Source organism: Podarcis erhardii (genome assembly GCF_964252035.2).
Source record: "Podarcis erhardii genome assembly, chromosome: 11".
Lineage (NCBI taxonomy): Eukaryota > Metazoa > Chordata > Lepidosauria > Squamata > Lacertidae > Podarcis > Podarcis erhardii.
This window is the reverse complement of record NC_138501.1, coordinates 19,975,838-20,000,507: the sequence shown is the minus strand read 5'-3', so window position 1 is coordinate 20,000,507 and position 24,670 is coordinate 19,975,838. Positions and strand designations below refer to the sequence as shown.

The following is a 24,670-nucleotide window of genomic DNA, read 5'->3' as shown; positions in this document are numbered from 1 at the left end:
ATTTAGGAAAGGCTGGGTATGTTCACTAATGATGCAGATCAAGACAGATTCACTAAACAGCAACATTTGACTTGGCAGGATGACAAGGCTAAACTCTGTGAAATGCAATTCTTCAGTTATGCATTAAGCATTCTTTTTCTTAACACGCTTCTCCTTAAAATAAAATAAAGTATGTGAAGAGATCATACAAATGAATACTAATTCAGAGAAAGGGTCTAGTTTCTAGAAAGACTTCTCAGAACATTCTCCTACTGTGCTTCTTCAGTGTACCCTGAAGGTCAAAGTATACATGACACTGGACTTCTGCAATGGAAACTCCCAACATCTATTTACTGTATTTTATAAAATGGAACTGTGGAAGGGGATAACTCTAGATCAGGGGGAGAAACCTAACCACTGATTCTCACACCAATTCCCTAACTTAATTCACCTTGTCTGAAGCCATTCATTGTGTAGGGAATTTATAGTCTTAATCTCTCATGCTTGTCAGTTTTCTCCTCTATGACTAAAAGCATCTAGGAGTTCAGAATCGAAATCAGCATGGGAGCAAAGAATTAGAACCTTACCCACAGCAACACAACCCCAGTTGAAATTGTTCTTTCCCCTTGTTTCTTACTGTGATACAAAAGGGGACTGGGAGTGCCAATGGTAAAACATAAATGTTGTATGTGGTTTTTGAACCTCATCTCATCTGCTTTCTGTCTCTATAACTACCTCATTCATAAACACATTGTTTTGGAAGTAAGCTCTACTAATTTGTATAATCAATATTTTTTGTGGTTTGAGGATTACAGCCAGCGACATCTTTGTAACACAGTCATGATCTTTCCTCTTTCTTTGAATGGAAGCAGGGACTTTTCTGCAGTTGCTCCCTGTCTGTCGAATGATCTCTTTGAGGTTATGTGGCAATGCAACTTCCTTTTCAGATTTCAAAAATAATGGAACACATTTTAATTTAAAATAGCCTTCAGGCATGGCTACCACTATTAGGCTGTTTTTTTATACATCCATATTTTTCACTGTTGTTAAGCTGTGACTGTACAATGATTTACTGTGACAGTATTTTGATGTTTTATGGTGTTATAGGTCATCACAAGCATATGGAGAGGCAAGGTGGAAGCTCAAATTAACATTACGTGGCTACTCAAATGCTGCCACCAGTCTCTCTAAAGTCTAAACTGTAATGAAGCGTAAGACTACAGCATAATTTTTTAAGAAATTTTATGTCCAGAAGACATTTCCTTACCGGTAATTACACCTATAGCGAGCTCCATTTGTACTACTGAACAATATTAGCAGTAATCTCAGCAGACTAACACTTTCCTTTCATCGTCCATTTCACTTCTTCCACTTTTATGTGTTCATTAGAATGTATTTACTTTCCCTCCTACAAATCAGCAATTGATGATCCAACCGTACCAGTGACTACCTTGCCTTTGACTATGAATATTGGGTACGCGGGGGGGGGGGGAGCAATCTGTATTAAGACTGGTATTTTGTTTTTCAAAAGAATGATAGAATAACTTCACAAGTATTTGGAGCATGCATAAAACAACATAGACAGCCAAACCTATCCCAGACGTTGGCGCATGAAGTTCTACCGAGGAGGCTGAGATTCTGAAAGGTGCCTAACTCCCATAGGCACACATTGCCTATACAAAAATGAAAATGGTCTGCTTTACTTCTCATCTCTACCAAAGCCATGGTTCACACAACCACTTCAATGCATAGCAACTTTTGTTCATCTCATACAGAGTGCTTGTGAAGCAACCAAAACAGTGAGGAGATACTGCAGAGGTACCCACACAACATCAGTATCACGCAACCATGAACTTGGGCAATGTATCAACAGGTAAGAGGCCATGTTGGCTCTGCTGGGACACCTGAGCAGTCCAGAGACCTTCCTGCTTTTCCGTACCCCCAAGACCATCCAGGTAAATGAAAGTGACACCAGCTTTGAGGGAGAGGTTCCACAGCAGCCACTTCTGGATTGTGTGTCATGCAGACACCTATCTGAGCCAATATTATCATTGTCCATAAAGCTTTTGTGGCGTGCCAAGCACAGGCTGGTTTTATCACATGTCAGTTGGTCATTCAAGACCATCCTCAATAAAGGTTTGCACAGTAACACAGGCCTCAGCATTCATCTTGCAGCATAAATCCAACCTGCTAGAGAGTCCCTTTTATGCTTAGTTCCTACAGACAGTAGGTGAGGTGGTATACCTATGTCTTGATTGTACTGTTTCACCTGTACGTGTAGGTTCACTGTGCTCCTCTGTAGAAAAACATTATTCAACATAGAAAAACAGATGTCAGGAAGAGGGGCTCTAGCTTAATCTTCTCCCTGTCATTTGTATACCTCGGGCCTACCCACACCAACATACCCTCCAACATTTCTCTGATGAAAATAGGAACATCCTGTTTAATAATATTTATACCCTGCCCATCTGACTGGGTCACCCCAGCCACTCTGGGAGGCTTCCAACAGATATAAAAACATAATAAAACATTAAACATTAAAAAACTTCTGTAATGGTTCTAGGGGTTGCTCGTGTGTAAAATCGGTGCCACACCTGGCTGGGTTGCCTGAGTGAACCCTTTCTGTCCGGACAGCCACTCACCCTTGGCTGTCTCAATCACTGGCAGAATCCGTCAGTGGGCGTTTCTTGAACTTCTTCCAGCAAAGAAGCTCTTTGACGCCTAGTCTCCACCTACTCTCCCTGCGCGGAAGCCTTCTGCGCAGGGAGGGTGTGGGCAGCGGAGGACCCGTGCTCTCTCCGCTGGTCTCCGGTGAGGAGTCATGGAGCCACCTCGCCGATTCCCCCATCTGCCCCCCTTCTCCACTGGTGATACGCTGATTTCCTTCCCCAGAAGATGGGCTGCTTCTCTCCCTCCCGGGACGCTCTCCGGAATCCCTCTGGAGCCCTCCCTCTCCCTCTGGCTCCGATGGCATTTCCCTGACAACTTCCCTATGCAGGGCTGCCTTCAGGTGTTTTCTAAAGGTTGTATAGTTACTTATCTCCTTGGCTTGGGGGTCACATAACTCCATACCCTCCAATGAAAATAGAGACATCCTACCATACCCTTCAACATTTCTCTGATGAAAATAGGGATGTCCTAAGGGAAAGCAGGCCATTCTGGGATCAAATCAGAAACCAGGACAGCTTCTGTAAATCCGGAACTGTCCCTGGAAAACAGGGGCACTTGGAGGGGTCTGGACAACCGCTTGCAAACTCCTATTAGCTGGGCCAGACACTGCCCCTACTAGTGGAGTCTAACTGGAAGTAGAGAGAGCAACCCTATACCCTTGCCTCTCTTTCCTAAGATGTTAGCATGTTTAGTTAGCAGGTCCCTACCAGGCCACAGGCCAATCAGGGAGTGACTCTCAATTTGATAAATAGGAATTTCCTTCCATGAAAGTCAAAAATTCTGTAGTAACATCTCAGCAGAGGCAGGCCTCAAAAGTTAGGGTATCTCTACTAAGGACTGATTGCATCAGCACAAGCTTTTTAAATCAGAAATATGAGGCTTTAATTCATTCTGTTCCTTGATTATATGAAATATGGATTGGAAAATAGCATCTTTTTTTAAAAGGCTTTCTAATTTTGGCATGGTAGCAAGAAATCTCAAACTTTAATATACATATATATATGAATGATATAGTATCAGGCCTTTCCACATTTCTGTTATTCATCTGGAAAAGACCAAAAGGAACAAAAGATCCTGCAAATCTTTTCATAAATTAACCATTATTTGAAACGACTGTCATTATTTGACATAGATTACTAATTTTTCCTGCATCTTTACAGATGAGACCAGCAATTTTGAAATTCTCCATGGAATATCTATATAATGAATGAGTATTGAGACACTTTATTTTCCCAGGATGCATCTAACTAAATTAATGAAACTGGCATGACAGCATGACAGAAACCCATTAATTTTTAAATGAAGTTACCTCCTGGTCAGCCTAAGGTTTGAGCTATAATGTTATTGGCTCAGGCTGTTATACTAGCTTTAATGAACAGTAATTTTCTAATGCAAGCAAAAAACATAAGAATTGTGTTTTTCTAAATCTAATAATCTTCCTTTTGCTTGCCTAATTTCAACTTTTGTAGTAGCAGCAGCAAATTTAGGCTGCATACAAGACAACTCCTTCAAAATAAATTATATTCAGCTTTGTCTCACTGAAAATTGCAAAATTGCAAAGCTACAACTTTGGAATTATAATTATTAGAAACGCCTTCAAAATAAATTACATTCAGCTTTGTGTCACTGAAAGTTGCAAAATTGCAATGCTACCAACTTTGGAATTATAATTATGAGAAAACAGACTTAAATTAACTTGGGGGGTAGGGGACTCTGATTCTCCTGTGCTTGAGAAAGAATTATGAAATGACAAGAACTATACTTTGTATTGTATTTTGCAATTTGATTGCTGAGGCAGTATTTGTACAACAACCAAAGAAGATGTGGTAACTTTCATAGCTTTATGCTGTCCCCTTATGGCAGATATATGGTCTTATTAGAAACATTATGCTTGCAATTTTTAAAGTGTAATTAATGTTTATTTAGTTGGTAGTTGCGTAACACAGGGCTGTTCTCTAGGAGTCCTACAATCAGCTTTGCGATCAAGTTTTTAAACATGCAAAATTGTTAAAAAGAGCCAATAAAAAATTAAGCTGTCAGATCAATAGATTAAAAATAAAATACCATCCTCCTCGGGATAGCGAGGAAGCTTAAGAGCTACCCAAAGCTGAACTAACATAAAGCCTTGACTTGGCTGCATCAAATTACTCCAATCACCCAGGTGAAGAGGAAAGTCTTAGCCAGGTGCTAAAAACATGTCTGTGGTCAAAGCCACACTATACATTTATACACTATGCACTATACATCCCAAAGAGTCCTAGGAACTGCAATTCGTTCAGGGTGCCGAGAATTATACAGTAGCTCCTAGGATTCTTTGGGAAAGGCCATATGCTTTAAATCAGGGGTTAGCAACCTTTTTCAGCTGTGGGCTGGTTCACCATCCCTCAGACCATGTGGGGGCCCGGACTATATTTTTGGGAGGGAAATGAACGAATTCCTATGCCCCACAAATAACCCAGAGATGGAATTTAAATAAAAGCACACATTCTACTCACGTAAAAAAAACGCTGATTCTCGGACTGTCCATGGGCCCGATTGAGAAGGTGATTGGGCCAGATCCAGCCCACGGGCCTTAGGTTACCTACCCCTGCTTTAAATGTATGGTATGGATGTGAGCAGTGACAGCACCCAACAGGCTTTGCTTGCCATTTTGATCATAAACCTAACTCACCATATAGTCTGGGCTTTTTCAGGGGGAACACACAGCAACTCAGTTCCAGCACCTCTCAGATGAGCACCATTGCCATTCTAATAGAATGAGAGAACTGTTCATGGTGAGTTCCGGTACCTCTTTTTCTAGAAAAACAGCACTGCATATACAGTCGTACCTTGGAATTCAAACAGAATCCATTCGGCTGCAGGAAGCCCCATTGGATGTTTGGATTCCAAAGAACGTTTGCAAACCAGAACACTCACTTCCGGGTTTGTGGCGTTTGGGAGCCAAAATGTCCAAGTACCAAGGTGTTCAGGATCCAAGGTACAACTGTAGTCCTTTGGGGTTTTTAAAAGATCATGTTACCTTAAGTTGTAATTGTATAGTTATAACAATACCACTTGAGCCAGAAATACGCTGCTACCTTGTACTAGCCTTTGCTGTCCTCCATGTTGGCTGAGGCTCATGGGACCTGTCGACAAATACTTCTGGAGGGCATCAGGTAGCCTTCGTCACAGTTTGCCACCTCTTCAGCTGCAGCTAACTTCCAGCTTATGAGACTTCCAGCTCTTCTGGGCCTCTGCCTTCAATTCTCTTAAGCCTCTTTCACCAACAAAATAATACTGCTGCTACAACAATTGTTTCGGCAGCAACAATTGCCTATTGTTACTGGTACACCCTTGTTTGGAGTCTGCCTTCCCAAAGGATGATCCCATCCCCAGCAACCAAAAACAGACTAGACTGCAAGTGTGGCTGTGTGTAACTGCTCACTTAACAATGAGAGGACTCCTAATATCATAGGTCATGGTTTGGTAAGTTAGTGGTGGAGTTGAACCATGAGCTGTGCAGCACCTTCTCATCCTGCTGCCATCAGTTTTGGGTAAAAAAACAGTGGTTCAGCAAACTAGCAGCAGTGGGTGGGGGACTGGAGGGGATTTGTGGGTAAATCCCACAGTAATAAGCAATTCCTGCTTCTGCACAGACACCTTTCCAGTCTGTAGGAAGTTCTCAAGAGCTTTCATGCTCCAGCTTACCAAAAGAATTCAAAGGGTTGCAGCTGCGTCCTTGTCTTTGTTGAAGAACTGTTTAGGGCAACCAAAGTGCCAGAATTGGTGCTGAATGCGTTCCCCATTTGCAGCAGCATCGTTGAAACCTCTTCAGTCCCACTGGGCACAATCTCACAGAAGTTCAAGGACTGAATAACAAAAGGATAGCTGCAATTTGAAGCCCAGCAGATATTATTGATGTTTTGTCTGAAGCCTTTGATGATATTCAATGGCATCTCTCGCTCTTGAGGTGCAAGGCCACTCTTGGCCCAAAGCTGAAGAACGCTGGACTTCCAGGTGTCCAATATGCCTGTCTCCACATCTTCCAGAAAAGCAACTATTTGGGATACTTTGTCATCCTCATATTTCTTTCCCTTTTTATTATTTTGGTTTCAGCTCATTTTACCACTAAGCACACACTCAGTTGATACGTGACACCTGCAACACCTATTAGACTTTAGCATTATCACACACAAACCAAAGTACACCCACAGATTGAACATTGCGAAGGAAGTACCAGTAATTATTGATCAAGCTAGGTATCTTTCTGGCAAGCCAGTTCACCATTACTTATCTTCTCACTGAGAAACTCCCAAGAAGGAATTCCTGAGGTCCTAGGAACAGAATTTGAAAGCCGCTAAGCAAGAGCCATTTTAACAGTAAGGCAGGTTGTTTTCTAGAAAGCGGGTCCAAGAAACCAGTAAAATAACTAGGCTAAAGGTCCAAAGCACATGGCCCTGGGAAAATGAGTGGAGGAAGCACAAAACCTTCAGAATGGATACAAAGTCCTCCCAGGTTACACAAATACCTGTGGCTGACACCAAGGGTTACTTAAATCCTAACCAGACAGCTCTGACAAGCAGTAATTCCAAAAATTTTACTCTTGAGACAGACCACATTGCTACCTCTTTTTCTTCTCCTCTCCTGCTAGCAACTTATTTCACTTCCTAGTGCTCCTTAATTGGCATGCAAAAGCTACAGCGATATAGAAAAGGATGTTAAGATCTGCTACAGACACAGGAATACAGCAAAAGTCTTCCTGCAGGCAACTTGCAACCACCTGTGGACAGGCACATAAGCATCAGTGCTTTCAAGTCAATGTCTTTGGAGAGCGATCTAGGAAGTTTCCTGTTTCCTGTGGCCAGTGCATCTAAGTAAACTTTATTACGTCTGTGATCTTTAGCAGATTTATCCAAAAGCAAATCCCATGGACATCATTGGATCTAATCCTCTTTTACACAGAAGCAGCACAGCAGCTGCTTTCCCATAGTGCAATACTATAACTCTGGAGGGAACAGTGTCTGTACTAAGCAAACACACAAGTGGACTTGATGACTTAGGTCTACAACTTTGTTCTCGCCCATGCAACAAGTTATGCCCATATGGTTTCACGCATCCTTTCTTGCAGTGTGGAACTTCACAGCAAAGAAACAGTAACCAGACTATATACCACACATGTGTATCTATACAGTGGTGGAGCTTCATGCTCCAGCACCGGGGGGGGGGGGCAGAGAGCAGGCGGGGGGCGTGGTGCGCATCCTGGGGGTGTGGTGCACTGCCTGCGGGGGTGTGGCGCCCAGCGTGGGTGAGGGGCAGCACCAATGGCACCCCACCGGGATCATGCTGCTGGGGACAGTGCGCTCCCCCCACAATCCTCTTCCTCCGCTAGGGTGTCTATACATGAGTATATCCAGGTTGCAAGGTGGCAATCCTCTTTGTCTTTCTCATTCACATATACTAGTCTCTGCAATGTAATTCCAAGGAAGCATTTGCGAACCATATTGATATGACCTAAACCATTGACCCCATTCATGTGTTTGCTTAATTCACACACTGTAATTCCAATTATACCATACCAATAACATACTTAGTTGGTCTCTAAGGTACTACTGGAAGGGGGGGGAAATTATTTTGTTTCAACACTGTAATACTATACAGCAGGATGGAGAATCAGATCCCAAGCCATGGGGTGGGGGAATAATGTAATCTGCAACTTGGATGCATATCTTCAAGTCTTCTCAGTGCAGAAACAGAAGTAGCAGCTACAGATTCTCTCCCTTTGTTCTGTCATGTGTCCCCACCTCCCACTCCAAACAGTACAATGGTACCTCGGGTTACAAACACTTCAGGTTACAGACTCCGCTAACCCGGAAGTAGTACCTCAGGTTAAGAACTTTACCTCAGGATGAGCATAAATCAAGTGGGGGCAGCAGGAGGCCCCATTAGCTAAAGTGATACCTCAGGTTAAGAACAGTTTCAGGTTAAGAATGGGCCTCCAGAACAAATTAAGTTCGTAACCAGAGGTACCACTTTACTTCACAGCAAAAGGGGCAAGGGGCAGAGGCCAAGACCAGGAGGGGTCTGCTTTATCTCCAACTGTAGCAAATGATTTAAAGCTATGTGGGGTGCGCCAGATATAAGATGGCAACCCAGGGGTTTTTATTTCCAAGTGAGCAGATGTTATTCTGCTGATGTACCCCCACTTTTCAATACCATAAGAGTGAGCTGCAGTTCCTTCAGTCTACTGATATGTGAAGTCACCATCAGATACCTCAAGCCGATCGCATGGTGCCTACCATTTAAATGGTACATTTGTACGCAGCCTAAAAAATGATCAGAACCACTAACAGGTCTACTTTAACTTTGCATGCTTGCCTTGTCTTTGCCCAGTTTGCTGGCCCAAGTCTTCAAATTACTGCACCTATCCCAATTCCTCAAAGCGTCCAGAAATCCCTCAGGTAGCTTCGACAACATATTTTTATTGCATTTGGGCCCATGTTCACTCTTCCCAATTCCCTCTCCCCATGATACTCAAATATTTCAGTAAATAACTTTTGTGTAAATCATGTTCTCACACTTCCCTTGCACAGCACCCAGATCCTTTCCCCACAGTGGCCCTGCAGTGCTAGCCTGGAGCACTGATTCAAAGAACCACTGGTTTCATATTAACAAAAGGTCAACAGGTGAACTGGCTAACAGGTGAACTGCCTACATAACACAATACAAATAAAGTCTATATCCCCAAGAAACAATTAACTCTAACTACTAAGAGTTATGAAAATTGCATCCATTGTAGTATTGTGACATTAACAAACGTGTTACACCTGTTTAGAATAAATTGCTTTTATCATGAACCGCTTGAATTTTTACAAATATGAAGTTCAGACAAAACTGCAAGTGTTTGTAAAACAACAACATCCCTACAATTAGCAACCAACTTGTAAACTATTTGCAATGTACGCAAGGTAGATAACAACCTTTAACTTGCCATAGTTCTCCCCTGCTCCCCAGATTATGCTGTTCTGTGCTGCAAGGATACTATGCTGCAAGGATGATGCCTCTATTCTGACATTTCAGTATGACATATTCTCTAGACTTTAAACACCAGGAATGAATTAAAAATAAATCACTACATTCTTTTATACTTTTCTAATGTAAATCTGCTGAACTAGAACTCATTACTAGCTAGATTAGATAGACAGATTAGATAGATATGCCACCATTTTCAAAACGCAAAGAAATACAAGCCTGGTTCCACTCAAAACCTCAATTTTTAATATCTGTATGATCCACTTATTTAACACATGTTGGTCATAGTTTTAAAGTTTGCCCTTAAATCATCTTAGATGTACCCCTAAAAACAATGCATAAAGCGACCTTTAGGTGTTCAACTAATATTCCTACATTAAAGTCACAGGATCAGCAAATACAAATGAATCTAGCATCTCTTAGCATAAAAACCTACTGTATACACAAATCCCGCTGAAATTAGTGAGACCAAATTCCTAATAGTTCTTCTTTCACTTAACTGAATGCCAAAATTTTCCAACTGCCACAGACAGGTTCAGTTTCAAGCAGTTTTATACTCAAGATAACCTCTCTTTTTACAAACTTGTGTAAAAACAAGTCAAACTGAATTCTTGTTAAAGGGCTATTTCTTATAGTAAGTTGCCTGTAGATGGGCAACTTCACTATTATAAACATGTAGCCCTTTCTTTAGTCCTAACTCTAGCACATGCACAGTAATCAAGGCATATAATATGTTGTTGACCCACTAAAAGAGCCAAGAGAATACAGTACAGCCATATATACTTAGAATTCCTAGACAATCGCCTTCTCTCTCCCTCTAGAAACATTCACATAAAATTATTCCCCGTCAGGAGAGAAGATTCATTACTAGTGAAACACGGCCTATCAGCATTCAGTTCTATAAAACAGAATGCACAATAAGTATTTGAATGACTTAAGAAGTAAAAAAAAAAAAAAAAACAACCTAGAAAACAATTAGCATGTATAGTCTTCCTCCCCAAGCAGAAATACTGACCCAATCCCATAGAGACTGTATTTGAACAAGACCCACAAATGCCTGTTTAGAGAACTGGTTCCTGTAGCTCTTGTGCTAATAACCACCTAAAAGCTGAGTTATAAGCATTTTAGTAGGCAAGTAAGTATCAGTAAATTCAATAAATAAATAAATCCAAAGTTAAAGCTTTTTTTACAGCCGTCCTTTTCAACAGGAGCATGGAGCACAAAGCAATATAATTAAGGTTCTTCTTGAAATCACTAAGAATTAAAATGTGCTTAAAAGGAGCTGGTGAGTAACAGACTCCTCAGCAGGTGCAGACTAGCACTCTGAGCCTTTCAAAAGCACGCTTCTTATGCAAGCCTCAAGTATAATTTTATTAGGCAAACCCTGAAAACATCTTTGCTGATCATGTATATATTTCAAAGTGCCTGATTTCCAGTGTAAGATCTGTGATTGCTAAGCACCCTTGCAACTCCTGAAAATCAGAGCGCAAAGCAAATTATATAAAGCAAAGAAGTCATCCAGGAAGACATTTTCAAAAGATCTCACCCCGCTAGTATATAAACCTCTGTGACAAAGTTACCGAAGTGTTATTTCTCCTTTTTATTAAATTCTATAATATTACATCACATCACATCATACACACTACCCAAGTCACAAGACAACCGGTCGACACTTAAAACCCTGCTGTTCACCTTCAAGACTTCTATGTTCCTCTTGGTTTTTACTCTTTCAACTTCGTCTTGGGTAATGGAATGTGATGCAAAGCTTAATACCACTTGACATGTCTATTTCCTGGCCGTTAGAAGCCAGCCTGTTTTGATAGGCACTCTCTGAGAACAGTATGTTTCCATGTAGATTTGCCCCTTATTGCTCAACTCCAGACAAAGCATTTCAAGCACCACTAGCAAGCGTCCGGGGAAACCCCAATGAAAACAGAGCAGGAGGCAGACACTGCTTACCTTTATCCCCTGCTGCTGGGTGGTTAAGGTCAACTTGGATTCATCCAGAAGCAGAACTTCACAATAAAATTCCTCCGGGACTGCGCAGAAGCAGCCCATGGCGGTCTCCGTGCTTTGATGTCAGAGGGCAAATGCGAGCAAGAGATGAAGGCAAGGGGGGGGGCGGCGAATTAACTCAACGCCGGCGAACAATACATGATATGGCTCAGCAACCCTGAAGAGAGCAGGTTTTTCTTTGGCCTTGTCAAGTTGAGGAGGCTCCAGCTTCACATATGGCGAGGGAGCTAAATGCTAGAGGAGGAGGGAGAAAAAAGAATCCTGTTGAGACATCCCCCACACAAAAAAAAGTCAAAGTTCTTATTGCATGTGGAGGGGGGGGGGACATTGGTTGCTAGGCAGCAGAGAAATTCAGGAATTAAAAGTTTCCACAGGTTAAAGTTTGCAGTCCAAGTACCTCTCAGACCCCGTGGGCTTCTTTGTTCGAGGTTCAGCCATGATAAACCGCTGACCTTTGGAGCACAGGAGCCCTATGGGTAAAAGTAGCCCTGCTGTGGGCACCCCAGCCCGGATCCGGGGAAACACGACCTCCCTCAAGGCGCCTAGGCAGCCCTTCAGCCGCCCTCCTTTCTAGCCTCCAGAACTTGAGGAAATGACATGTGCCCGGGCGCGCGCTCCTCCTCCTCCTCCTCCTCCTCTGTCTCTCGACACACCGGCTGCCATAGCGCGTCTCGCCGCCCGAGCCATATTCCCGGGGCGAAAGCTCGAGTAGCCGCGCGTCCCACCTCCCCGGCTTCGGCGCCGCTCCTTTGTGTAAAAGCGCTACAAATAGATAAACCACCCCTCCCTTCCGCACGCGCGCACCCCGCGTTACCTTGCAGCGGGCCAAGAAAAAGCGGCAGCGGGCAGCTCCACCCTGACAGGGCGTGGGGAGAGCGAGGCGCCGGACTGGGCGCAGAGCTGCCCGGGCAGCAGCAGCAGCAGCAGCGCGCGCGCCCTTTCCAGTCAGCTTCCCAGTCTTTCTCTCAAGCGCTCCTTCCGCGGAAAGGAAGCTCCGGGCGCTCTCGGTGTCTGACGCGGCCACCTGAAAGAGACCGTTGGGGGGGGGGGGCTTTTTTATTCGGCTTCTTCTTCTCCCTCAACTCCGCCCGCCAAAGTTGGGGCTGGAGAGCGACGCTGGCGGCCCCGAGCGCCACCTGCCTCGCTGCGGCTCGCCCCTCAGGAGAAGCCGAGCGCTGCTGCCTCGCCGCCCGGCCCTCCTCTCTCTCTCTCTCTCGCTTGGACGAAGCTCCGCTCCCCCGCCGACGGGCCAACCTTGCCGGGCCCAGGAGGGCGGGAGGCGGGGCAAGCAAGCGCGGCGGCTGTTCGCTCCCAGGACCTGACAGGGCTGCGGCGCGCGCGCTATCCCCGGGGCAGGCAGGCAGGCAGGCAGGCAGGCAGGCAGGCAGGTCGGGGTCGCCGGTGAGCCGAGCCTGCTCGGTGGTCTGAGCTGCTGCCCTTGCGGCGTCTTCTGCTCCTGCTTCTTCCCCTCGGGGTGGCTCAGCTGCTCGGCACCTCGGCGGTGTCAGTTTCCAGGTCGGCTGCCCAGCCGGCGTTGTTTCGCTTCCTTTTCCCTCCGCCCCCCTGCTCCTGCCAACCTTTCACCTTCCCTGCCGGCAGCAGCGCCAGCTGAGGAGGCGGCGGCGGCGAGGCTGCTCTGGAACAGCAGTGGCCCCTGCTGGGCGATTCGGGGGAACTGGACTCCGGCGCTGGGGCTGTCGCCGCACAACCCTTAAACCACTTGCATGGATTAAGCAAGGCAAGAATCGCTGGTTCCCAGGGGCAGGGGAGACCCGGGAAGTCTCGGGGCTCCTTGAAAACCCACCAGTTTATTATAGAATAAGCTTTTGTGGATGCTTCACACAATACATTTCTCAAGTCTTTTAAGGTGCCGCAAGATTCTTGGGTTATTTTTTGCAGCTGCGCCTTTGGAGCATCTCATCGAGGGTTGCTTTGAGGGACAGAGGCAGCATTTGGTGGTGATCCTTGTTCTGGATGAATTGCAAGTTTGAAACCGTTCTTGGAATTTTACCGCCAGAAGCATTGTAAAAAAAGGCAGAGCAGTAACATTTGCCACTGACATGACATTTTGAGGATGGAACTGCAGTTAGGTTCCAGTGGGCACAATACTCTGGGAGTTTCTCCTGCCGTGTACTGCTCCATTGAAATGAATGGTCCCCCTTTAAGTCCCATTGATTTCCATGGGAAGTTTAAGCACAATTGGTTTCAATAGGAGAAAGATAACTCCACAGAGATTTCTTCGAGGGTCGCCAGTGTGGTGCCTGTGAGCATCCTGGTGCCCACAAAGGGCTTTCCTGGTTCGCATCCCACTGAAATTAAACTTGGAAAAAAGCCCATGGCCCGTAGGATCGACGGCAGTATGTGCTTGGTTATGGGATATGTGTGTGTTGCCACTGACAGTTGCCCCAGTTTCTAAAATGTGCCCACAGACCTAAAAAGGTTGACAAGTTTCTCTCTTAGGAGCTTTAAAACATCTATTTCGAAAGAAATATATTTTCATAATTTGGATATCACCTGATTACTGTATTGTACTTTGAGAGTCATGCACTCAGACTTCTTGCAAGGTATTGCACGTCCTATACATTTGAAAGTGCATTAGTTCCCAAACATGAATATTAACTTGGCCAGTGGCCAGGTCTTTTAATCTTTATTACATGACACTAGTTATATTCTCTGATATGCTTTAACTGCTGAAAACATCTCTTCATTAGAGGTGCCCTCTCAAGTACAGTGATCTCAGCCATACTCCTTAAACAATTTCCAGGCTTTTAAGTGTGTACCGTATTTTTCGCTCTATAAGACGCACTTTCCCCCTCCTAAAAAGTAAGGGGAAATGTATGCGCATCTTATGGAGCGAATGCAGGCGGGAGGCTCTGCTCAGCGCTCCCTTTAAAGAGCCACATGGAGCGTGTGTGCAGCTCTTCAGGGCTTTTCTCCCTCTTTAAAGGGAGTGTGGCTCTTGGGGGAGCCTTAGCCGTGCGCAGCCTCTCCTGGGCAGCGGATGAAGGCTCCCCTTGCCCTGGAGAGGCTGTGCACAGCTATCCCATAAGCCAGGACAGCCAGCGGGATCGCTGCGCAGTGATCCCGCTGGCTGTTCTGGCTTCTGGGATTCAGAATATTTTTTTTCTTGTTTTCCTCCTCCAAAAACTAGGTGCGTCTTATGGTCTGGTGCATCTTATAGAGCAAAAAATACGGTATATTTTATTGCTTGCTACCCAAAAGATTTTTGAACATTGCTTTTAAATGTTTGGCAAATGAGGGGATTAATACACTCCTTAAATAACATGAAATTAAATATATATTCCTTTTGGTGTTTTGCACTGTGGGTGGGAGAACATTTCCATGTGATGCTGAGCATTGCACAACACCCCTTTTCTCTTGTTGACACTGAATTTACTGCAAGTTACAAATCTGTTCATTGTTTTAGATAAACCATATGTTAGCTGAAGAGACTCATGAGAGTCCCATGGACTGCAAGAAGATCAAACCTATCCATTCTGAAGGAAACCATCCCTGAGTGCTCACTGGAAGGACAGATCCAGAAGCTGAGGCTCCAATACTTTGGCCACCTCATGAGAAGAGAAGACTCCCTGGAAAAGACCCTGATGTTGGGGAAGATTGAGGGCACAAGGAGAAGGGGATGACAGAGGACGAGATGGTTGAACAGTGTTCTTGAAACTACCAACATGAGTTTGATCAAACTGTGGGAGGCAGTGGAAGACAGGAGTGCCTGGCGTGCTCTAGTTCATGGGGTCATGAAGAGTCGGACACGACTAAATGACTAAACAACAACAACAACAAAATGTTAGCTGACTTTAGCACCAGTAAGGCAGAAGGGAGAGTGATTATTGTGTTCTTATTTATAATATGACTTACAATCTCTTTATTGGTGTAATTGTTCTGGGGCTAACGCTCAACGTCATCCTTTCCAGGGTGCCGGAATCCACTTGTGGAGATGGCAACTTGTGGAAAACATATTCTCTACCATGATTTCACTTAGCATGATCATCAGCCGGGAAAGGAATAGGAGTGTGATATGCGTCTTGACATGAAATGCACAATAAATAGAGAATGATATGGAGAGGAATAATACATTGCTGCTATATGTGTTGTAGCAGCAGCGGCAGCAAGGTGTATGTATTGCACATATGTGGGAATTCCTGGCAGGATAGATCACTGGCAGAAGGTCAACATGCAGAACTGTCCAATGTCATTGCTATTTGGACTCATAGAAGCTACTGTATTGTGCGCCTAGAAAATAAGGTAAGTTAGTCTTCTTAAAATCTATGAAGACCGTGTAGCTGGGGAACAATGGAGCTCATTCTTCATGCATGGGAAATAGATTCCATTGTTTCAGTGTCTTATTTTAAGAAGCAGAGTACAAGCTTCTGTATTTAGAAGCTGCAGAACGTAAATGCACATCATGCAGTTCCATAAGCACAACTACTGTAGGTCGTGAATAGAACTCTAGAGCTTTGGCTGACACATGGCTAATGAACCAAATGTGCACAATAGTGCTGCTCTGCATCAGCGTGTCATCACCTGTCCTTATATAATGTTGCCTTGTGCAGCTGCTCCCAAGACATTTGCATTTCTCGATGGGAGTGTTTGTGTAGGATCTACACTGTAGATGGTACCTAACAGGCCACTGAGAGGTTACTGCCTCACCTTACCCCCAAGGAGAAAAGGAAATAGGTAAAAGAACATGCATTGCTTCAGCACACTGCGTTTACAATAAACATCCTTCTCTGAGTGCACCAAAAGGAATGCAAGAGCTTGCTTCTACTTGAAGACAGTCAGCAATCAGTCTGTAACATTTTTGGATGCATAAAATAGACATAAACCAAAGAAACTTTAGAATTCTTGATCAGGTTGGTGACAAGTGATTAACAACTTTAAAAAATACAAAAAACCCCCCACAAAACACTAGCAAAGCATTCATTTGTTAAGGCACCTTGAAATATTTTTTGGAAGTATCCTACAATACTTTATGAATCCAACATGGACATTGCCTGTCATATTTTTGTCTTCCTGAAATTTTATCATGGGAATGCTGAGAAGTTTTCTTCTATGTAGTACAAGCCCTGCCATGTCAGAGAAGAGGTAACCATCAGATCCACCATGCTAGCAGAGGTTGCTGCAATTCTGCTGGCTTCTGCCACTGAATCAGCACAATGTCACATCATGTTGAAGGACAATGTTAAACCTGTTCCAGGAACAGGGCACAGTCCCATAAGAGATTAATTCTATGTGTTAAAATCATTTTACAAGGGTAAAATAATTCAACTTTAAAGATGTTTTTAACAAAGTAGAGGAAGATATAGCAATAGCAAGAAAAAGATGAATGTTTAAGGCAAACAAATGAGAGAAGAGGCACAGACCACTAATACAGTCACCAGAATACAAAGTCCTAACAGTGTTTAGTTTCCAGTTGTTTGAAGTCTAACTCAAAATTAGGCAGAAACTAATAGATTTGATTTGGTGATGGGACGGAACACAAGGAGATATATATGGCCAGACCACCTTTTGCATTCTTTGACTGCTTTTATTCTCAGTTGTCTTATTTCCAGTCTCTCAAATACATGGCATAAAAGCATTTTGATGGAATTGGTTATGGTAATTTAAACTTGTTGCTAGATAACAGCAACTCCCTTTCCAATTTCTAAGGCTTTCCAATCTTTCAGTTATACTGTATATTATGTTTTAGACAATATTTGCAATGCTAACAGCAAATATTAACATTTAAAAAATATTGTTTAACATACAGCTGTAAAGTTATCGTTGTTTTTTGTAAAGTACCAATTTCCATTTTTATTCCTACTACTAATATGTATTATGTACCTAAGGTGTTAGCAGATGTGGGAATGTTCTGGGGTGCAGGAGAGGATATATTGACTAATTATATCCTTATCCAACTTGTGCTAACAAGTTCCCAAAATATCAGCAGAGTTTATAGACATTCCCCTTTAAGTTCGCAACGGTAACGCTTGCACAGGTTCGCTAGAACCTCTATAATAATTACTCTGGTAATTTCCCCTTTGTTCCCTCTTAAAATACAAGACACGACACAGTCTTTATAAAAGTATAAAAGAGTTTACTCACGTTCTGTTCACAATATGATCCCAGAAGGTAGGCAGGCTTAAAAAGGTTACATGCAGTTAGAATCTATCTTGTAGCAAGATAGTACTGTCCTCTCTTGGCTGGGAGCCAAGAGGGCATGTTGCTCCTTCAGAAGATGAAGATGGCAAGAGGCGAGAGGCAAGAGAGAGAGTGGCTGCCTGCCCTGTGCTTTTATCATTACCTGCACAGGTGAGGCCACACCCACCTCTGGTCACATGTGGAGGAAGTCCGTCCCCAGGAAGTTTACCTGCTTGCTGGACAGACATCCCTCCCCATGTTCTAACATGTACACTCTAGGAATGTTGTCATTGACTGCTCCTGTGTTTACATCCCACATACCCCTTCTCAGGCAATACAACATTATACAAAACATAAACAACTTTATTCAACCACCCAGAGTCCCAGCTTGACACGTAGATTCTGGAAACTCTCTCTTGGTAGGGGTTTCGTCAGGATGTCAGCAGTCATCTCTTGGGTGCTGCAGTAGGATAGTTCCACAAGTCCATCCTGGATCATCTGGCGTATGTAGTGGTATTTAACCCCAATGTGTTTTGTTCTGGCCAGGAACTTCTCACTCTGCGTCAGCTTCAGGCAACTTTGATTGTCCTCTAGCAAGCTGACAGGCCCTTTTCTCACCAACCCAAAGTCCTTTATGAGTTGATCAAGCCAGGCGATCTCTCTGCAGGCTTCTGTTGCTGCAACGTATTCTGATTCTGTGGAAGATAATGCTACACAGCTCTGTTTATAACTGCCCCATGAAACAGGTCCATCACCAAACATGAAAACATGACCACTTGTTGATTTATAATCAGCATTATCCCCAGCCCAATCCGCATCAGTATACCCAACCAACTTAGGGTCTCTGACGGCTGGTAACCTTAATTTACAATTCATGGTACCCTTCAAATATCGCACCACCCTCTTTACACCTGCCCAATCATGCTCAGTGGGAGAATTCACTTTTCTGCTAAGAATCCCCACAGCATTAGCTAAGTCAGGTCTACATGTGGTAACTAAATACAAAAGTTTACCAATCGCCGACCTGTAGTCATTGTTGTCTGGCAACTGCTTCGAATCCTGCTGATTCTTCAGGAAGTCAGTAGCCATCGGTGTAGCAACTGGATGTGCGTCTTGCATCTGCATGTGCTCAATTAGCTCGTGGATCTTCTGTCTTTGGCTGAGAAGAAATGAGCCGTCCTCTTCTCTTTCCACCTGGATCCCGAGGTAGTACTGGACATCTCCTAGCTCCTTGACCTCCACCTCTTTGCTAAGGTGTTTTACTATTTGTGTATAGTCTTTCTCACTTGCTGTGGCAATAATCAGGTCATCAACAAAAGCTAAGATATATGAGAATTGTCCATTATTTGACTTACTGTACAAGCACTTATCAGCGTCGCCTTGCTTGTACCCAAGTTGCATCAGCATTTTATGCAACTTCTGGTTCCAGGCTCTAGCAGCCTGTTTAAGTCCATAAAGTCCTTTCTGCAGTTTGCACACTAAATGTGCCTCATGTGGTTTCACAAAACCTTTGGGCTGTTTCATATAAATTTCTTCAGAAATCTGCCCATGTAGAAAAGCGGTAGCAATGTCTATGTGTTTCACTCTCATTTTCTTGGAGGCTGCAATGCTTAAAAGCATTCTTACGCTGCTGTACCTCACGGTTGGTGCAAAAACTTCATCATAGTCTTCACCAAAACGCTGTGAAAATCCCTGTGCTACAAGTCTAGCTTTGTAGCGCTGCACTTCTCCTTCTGACCCCTTCTTAACCTTGAAAACCCATTTACTCCCAATGGCCTTCTTACCGGGAGGCAGCTCAGTGAGTGTCCAGGTCTTGTTCTGATGCAGTGCATCCATCTCCTCCTGTGCGGCCTTCCTCCAGAGACTGGCTTCTGCAGCTGGCATCTCCTGTATCTCTTCCCAAGTGGAAGGTTCTTGTGGAAACGCCGACCCTGCAAAGTAGGACAACCGTAATGGTGGGACACCTTTGTTGGAACTGGACGAGCGCCTGACCTCTGGTTCTGCGACCGCATCAGCTTCCTCATCCTCCTCCAACGCAGGCATGTCCCCATCTGAGTCCTCATCTTCGTCTCTGGTGCCGCCAGGGTTCTGGTCCTCTGCGTCTTCTGGTGCGTCGCCTGTAGGGGGCGCTGTAACACTCGAAGGCAGATTAGTACTTTGTGGGGTCTCAAAAGGGAAATATACAAACTCTTGAGTCCTTTCTGACTCATCTGAAGAATCCACAACAGTGTTCTTAGTGTCTACCTTTCCATATTCATCAACATAAACCGCATGGTATGCATTTGTCTTACCAGTTTGTAAGTCCATAATTCTATATCCTTTGCCTCCAGAGGCGTATCCCACAAGGATACCTGCTTTTGCCCTGGAGTCAAGCTTGTGTCTGTGTTCCTTGGGCACGTGGAAGTAACACGGACTTCCAAACACACGTATGTGCGACAGATTGGGAGCTTTCCCATGCCAAAGTTCAAATGGTGTGCGCTCTGCACCTTTAGTTGGCAGTCTATTCTGCAAATAGACCGACGTGTACACTCCTTCGGCCCACAGCTTCTGTGGCAAACATGCATCCTTTAGCATGCACCTTGTCATGTCCATAATGGACCTAAACTTTCTCTCAGCTATGGCATTCTGCTGTGGTGTGTAAGGAATTGTGGTTACATGTGCAATTCCTTCCTTGGCCAGGAGAGCCTGCATTTCATTTGAGCAGTACTCACCTCCATTGTCGCTCATTAGCACAGCTGGAGCTCTTTGGAATTTATTCTTGACCATGGCAATGTATTCCTGGAGCTTGTCCACTGTCTCACTCTTCTCTTTGAGGAAATACACAACACAAAATCTTGAAAAGTCATCCAGAAATATTAAAATATATCTATTCTTTCCCAGTGAGGGAACATTCATGGGTCCACATATGTCAGTGTGCACTATGTCAAGCACTTTGTTGCTTCTTTGTTCTGCACAACGTGGAAATGAAGGTTTTACAGCCTTCTCAGTAATACAGCTTATGCACTTTGCTGGAGCTTTGTTGCTCTGCTTTACCTGCAAACCTCTTACAAGATCTCTTTTCTGTAGATCCAGAATGACGTTGGTGTCTCTATGTCCAAGCCTTCTGTGCCACAGGTCCAGATCTGCTTCATCCTTCTGGCTGGAATGTGCCACCTTTGCAGACTGATTCTCTGAAAAATCAAGCTCATATACACCATTGATTAGCTCTGCTTGAGCAAACACTTTGCCATTTCTAGTCACCTTGCATTCTCCATTTCCAAATGTGATCTGGAAACCTTTCTTGTCCAATGTGGACACGCTGATTAAATTGCAGCTCAGCTCTGGTACATACAAAACTCTAGAGATTGTGTTCTCAATGCATTCATTGTTTATATTGCATTTCAGACTCATGGAACCTGCACCTTTTGCTTTAACAATGTTCCCATCTGCAATTTCAATTTCAGATCCTTCTTCATCATTTATCTCATTAAAATAGTCCTTTTTATATGAAAAATGTGAGCTGGCACCTGAATCAATTATCCATTTATTACGTCTATTTTCACGATTCTGGACAGTTAAATTCCTTTCTTGCAGTAGCCATGTGCATTCACATTTCCCCTTCTTTTCTCCTTTTGGCTGAAAGGGGTGGGGTTTCTTGGCTTTAGGAGCCCTGCAATTCTTTGCAATGTGTCCTTCTTTGTTACAATTGAAACAAATCACTTTCTTAGGCATCTCTTTGGACTTTGTAAATTGCCTAGATGCATAACTACTGTCTTTGCTTCTAGCATTTCTCACTGGAGATTCAGCTCTATCTCTGCATTCTTCTTTTAAATAACCAATCAAGTCTTTAAAAGTCAGACCTTGTCTATGATCCATCAAACTTACAAATGCGCTAAAGCGTGGTCCAAGTGATGATAACAAAAATGCTATCTTTGTATCTTCATCAAAAGCTTTGGGAGTCAAATCAATTCTCTGAATAATCTCAGTGAACTTGTTGATGTGCTCTGTGAATTCCTCTTTTGAATTCATCCTCACTCTGGTTAATTTACACACCAAGTTTCTGAAGCAGTTTATGCTAGATTCTCCATACACGCGCTCAATATCTCTTAAGATTTGAGATGCATGATCTGTACTATTTATTAATGATAGCTGCTCATCACGAAGTCCACTCAAAATTATGTGTCTAGCTTCGCTGTTCATGCGTTTCCAAGCACTTATCTTGGCTAAAGCTTCCTCAGACGATCCCGTAGGTTGAGGGTTTAAAACTTCCAAAATGTGCTTATAATCTAAACATGCTATCAAGCGCTGCTTCCAGTGTATGAAATTGTGTTCATTCAGCACAGGCATTCCTAGCTTTGCATCACTATCAAAAGCTGCTCTAGCCATCTTAAAATCCAAAAATTTCAAAATTCTTCAAAATTTCAAAATTTCTCAAAATTTTAAAATCAAAATCTCAAAAATCTAAAAATACAAAACAATTCTTCACTGCCTTGGGTCACTGTGAACTCTGAGGGAAGGGGGGGTTGCTTAATCCCCACTGCACAATGGAACAAAGGACCATGTGCTTACCAGGAAGTTAACTCAGAAAAATACTACTCAACTTAAAATCACAATCCAATGCAATCCTTCAAAAAATACGCAGAAATATGCAATACTGGGCCCAATAACCCTTTGTGGGAATGTTCTGGGGTGCAGGAGAGGATATATTGACTAATTATATCCTTATCCAACTTGTGCTAACAAGTTCCCAAAATATCAGCAGAGTTTATAGACATTCCCCTTTAAGTTCGCAACGGTAACGCTTGCACAGGTTCGCTAGAACCTCTATAATAATTACTCTGGTAATTTCCCCTTTGTTCCCTCTTAAAATACAAGACACGACACAGTCTTTATAAAAGTATAAAAGAGTTTACTCACGTTCTGTTCACAATATGATCCCAGAAGGTAGGCAGGCTTAAAAAGGTTACATGCAGTTAGAATCTATCTTGTAGCAAGATAGTACTGTCCTCTCTTGGCTGGGAGCCAAGAGGGCATGTTGCTCCTTCAGAAGATGAAGATGGCAAGAGGCGAGAGGCAAGAGAGAGAGTGGCTGCCTGCCCTGTGCTTTTATCATTACCTGCACAGGTGAGGCCACACCCACCTCTGGTCACATGTGGAGGAAGTCCGTCCCCAGGAAGTTTACCTGCTTGCTGGACAGACATCCCTCCCCATGTTCTAACATGTACACTCTAGGAATGTTGTCATTGACTGCTCCTGTGTTTACATCCCACAGCAGATACCAGCTGAGAGCAATTGATTTCAAGCTGTAGAGTTCTTCCAGACAGAAAACATCTTGATTAGCCAATAAGGTGTTGCAAAGCCTTCAGGTATTCTTCTTAAATGTGTTCATTACTTGTCATTTTCTCATATTCATAATAATGCCAATATGGCCCATCACATGTGTGTGCGCATATGAAAGTTTAGCTGCAGGTGAAACATTGCAATGAATACTTTATGTTAGTACTGTGTATTCAGTTTATGAACAGAGCTACATTCTAACGGAATGCCAAAAGCACATAGCTAAAATGCCATTTCATTTTATGACTTTTCAATTTATATATATCTAGTTATGAAACAGTTAGTGGAATGAGCTTTATATTATATTGTATATATAAGTTTTGCATTGAAGCCCCTGGGACTTCCATTCTGTAACCCTTGTAATTATTTAAATCTAAATATAACGGCAAATAATTCTCAATGCTGACATGTTTTTATTTCATTACTTCCATCTGAAAATATGCTATTAACTGACAAAGTTGTGATGAAGATACATAAAATCTGGAGGGGAAAAATTGGATTTATTAGCCCCCACCAATTGCCACAAAACTTACTTTATTTTAAATGAGTCAAGAGTATGCAAATTTTCTCATACAAAGTGTTTCAGCAGCAGTTGTTCAACTGATTATTTTGCTGGCAAGGAATAACTGAAAAACCACAACTCAAAGGCAGGGTTTGAGATGTTACATTGCAAAAGCTGAATGGATTTGTAGCATGCCTATTTGCTCAAAAGGCATGCTGGATTCAGAGGAACCTGTGTGCAAGTGTGCATTGGATTGCAACCATGACCTTCAAAACTGCTATCATCTCATATTTGAGATCATTTTGTAATTTACAGGAAGTGAAAGCAGGAAATTACAGTGCATGACATTCATGTTTCTGATTTTAACTAGTCTTTTAGAACACAAAACATGATACAGTGGTACCTCAGGTTACATATGCTTCAGGTTACAAACGCTTCAGGTTACAGACTCCGCTAACCCAGAAATAGTGCTTCAGGTTAAGAACTTTGCTTCAGGATGAGAACAGAAATCGTGCTCCAGCGGCGCAGCGGCAGCAGGAGGCCCCATTAGCTAAAGTGGTGCTTCAGGTTAAGAACAGTTTCAGGTTAAGAACTAGACCTCCAGAACGAATTATGTACTTAACCCGAGGTACCACTGTATAGATAAGAAGTATCTACCTGTATCTACCTGTATAGATATCTACCTGTATAGATAAGAAGTATGCAACCCTCCAAGCCTCTCTATCTGGTCTTGACTCTCCCCATTTCCCCTTCTCTCACCAGGCCAACACCCCTCACTTGCCCTGATTCAGAACTACCTTGAATGTTTTTGCCTAGCTGGAATGCATCCTTGAACTCTTTTTTTTTTTAAAAAGAATATTTTTTTATTAACCGACCAATCACATCAAATCAAACCAAATTACATAAATTCCAAATTAAACAGCCGAATTTTAAATTTTTGTTGTAGGTACCCATATTTCAAGTTCTGAAGGGGATCCAATCAACTTCTTGCTTCTTACTGCTGTTTTAATGTCCACAAATCTAACCTTATGATGTTCACAG

At 43.2% G+C, this 24,670-nt stretch overlaps 1 protein-coding gene and 1 long non-coding RNA gene across 5 annotated transcripts in view; one reads left to right on the top strand and one right to left on the bottom strand.

Annotated features, from left to right (window-relative positions):
• EPB41L4A (erythrocyte membrane protein band 4.1 like 4A) overlaps nucleotides 1–13,238 on the bottom strand; it is a gene marked incomplete at its 3' end in the record, with an annotated part of 98,032 nt that extends 84,794 nt beyond the window's left edge. The window contains exons 1-2 of one of the 4 annotated variants that reach the window (XR_014161106.1): nucleotides 12,488–13,020; nucleotides 11,617–11,907 (exon numbers count right to left, since the gene is read on the bottom strand). Coding sequence is in view for 3 of the 4 variants with exons in the window: in XM_081880444.1 (XP_081736570.1) it covers nucleotides 11,617–11,715 (99 nt within the window). Of the gene's footprint in view, nucleotides 1–11,616; nucleotides 11,908–12,326; nucleotides 12,419–12,487 lie in introns of those variants that run through there. The other 3 variants (XM_081880444.1, XM_081880442.1, XM_081880443.1) reach the window with 3 other exon arrangements.
• Nucleotides 1–24,670, top strand: part of LOC309352253 — a 248,763-nt gene that overhangs the window by 184,122 nt on the left and 39,971 nt on the right. The gene's annotated exons all lie outside the window — the stretch shown is intronic.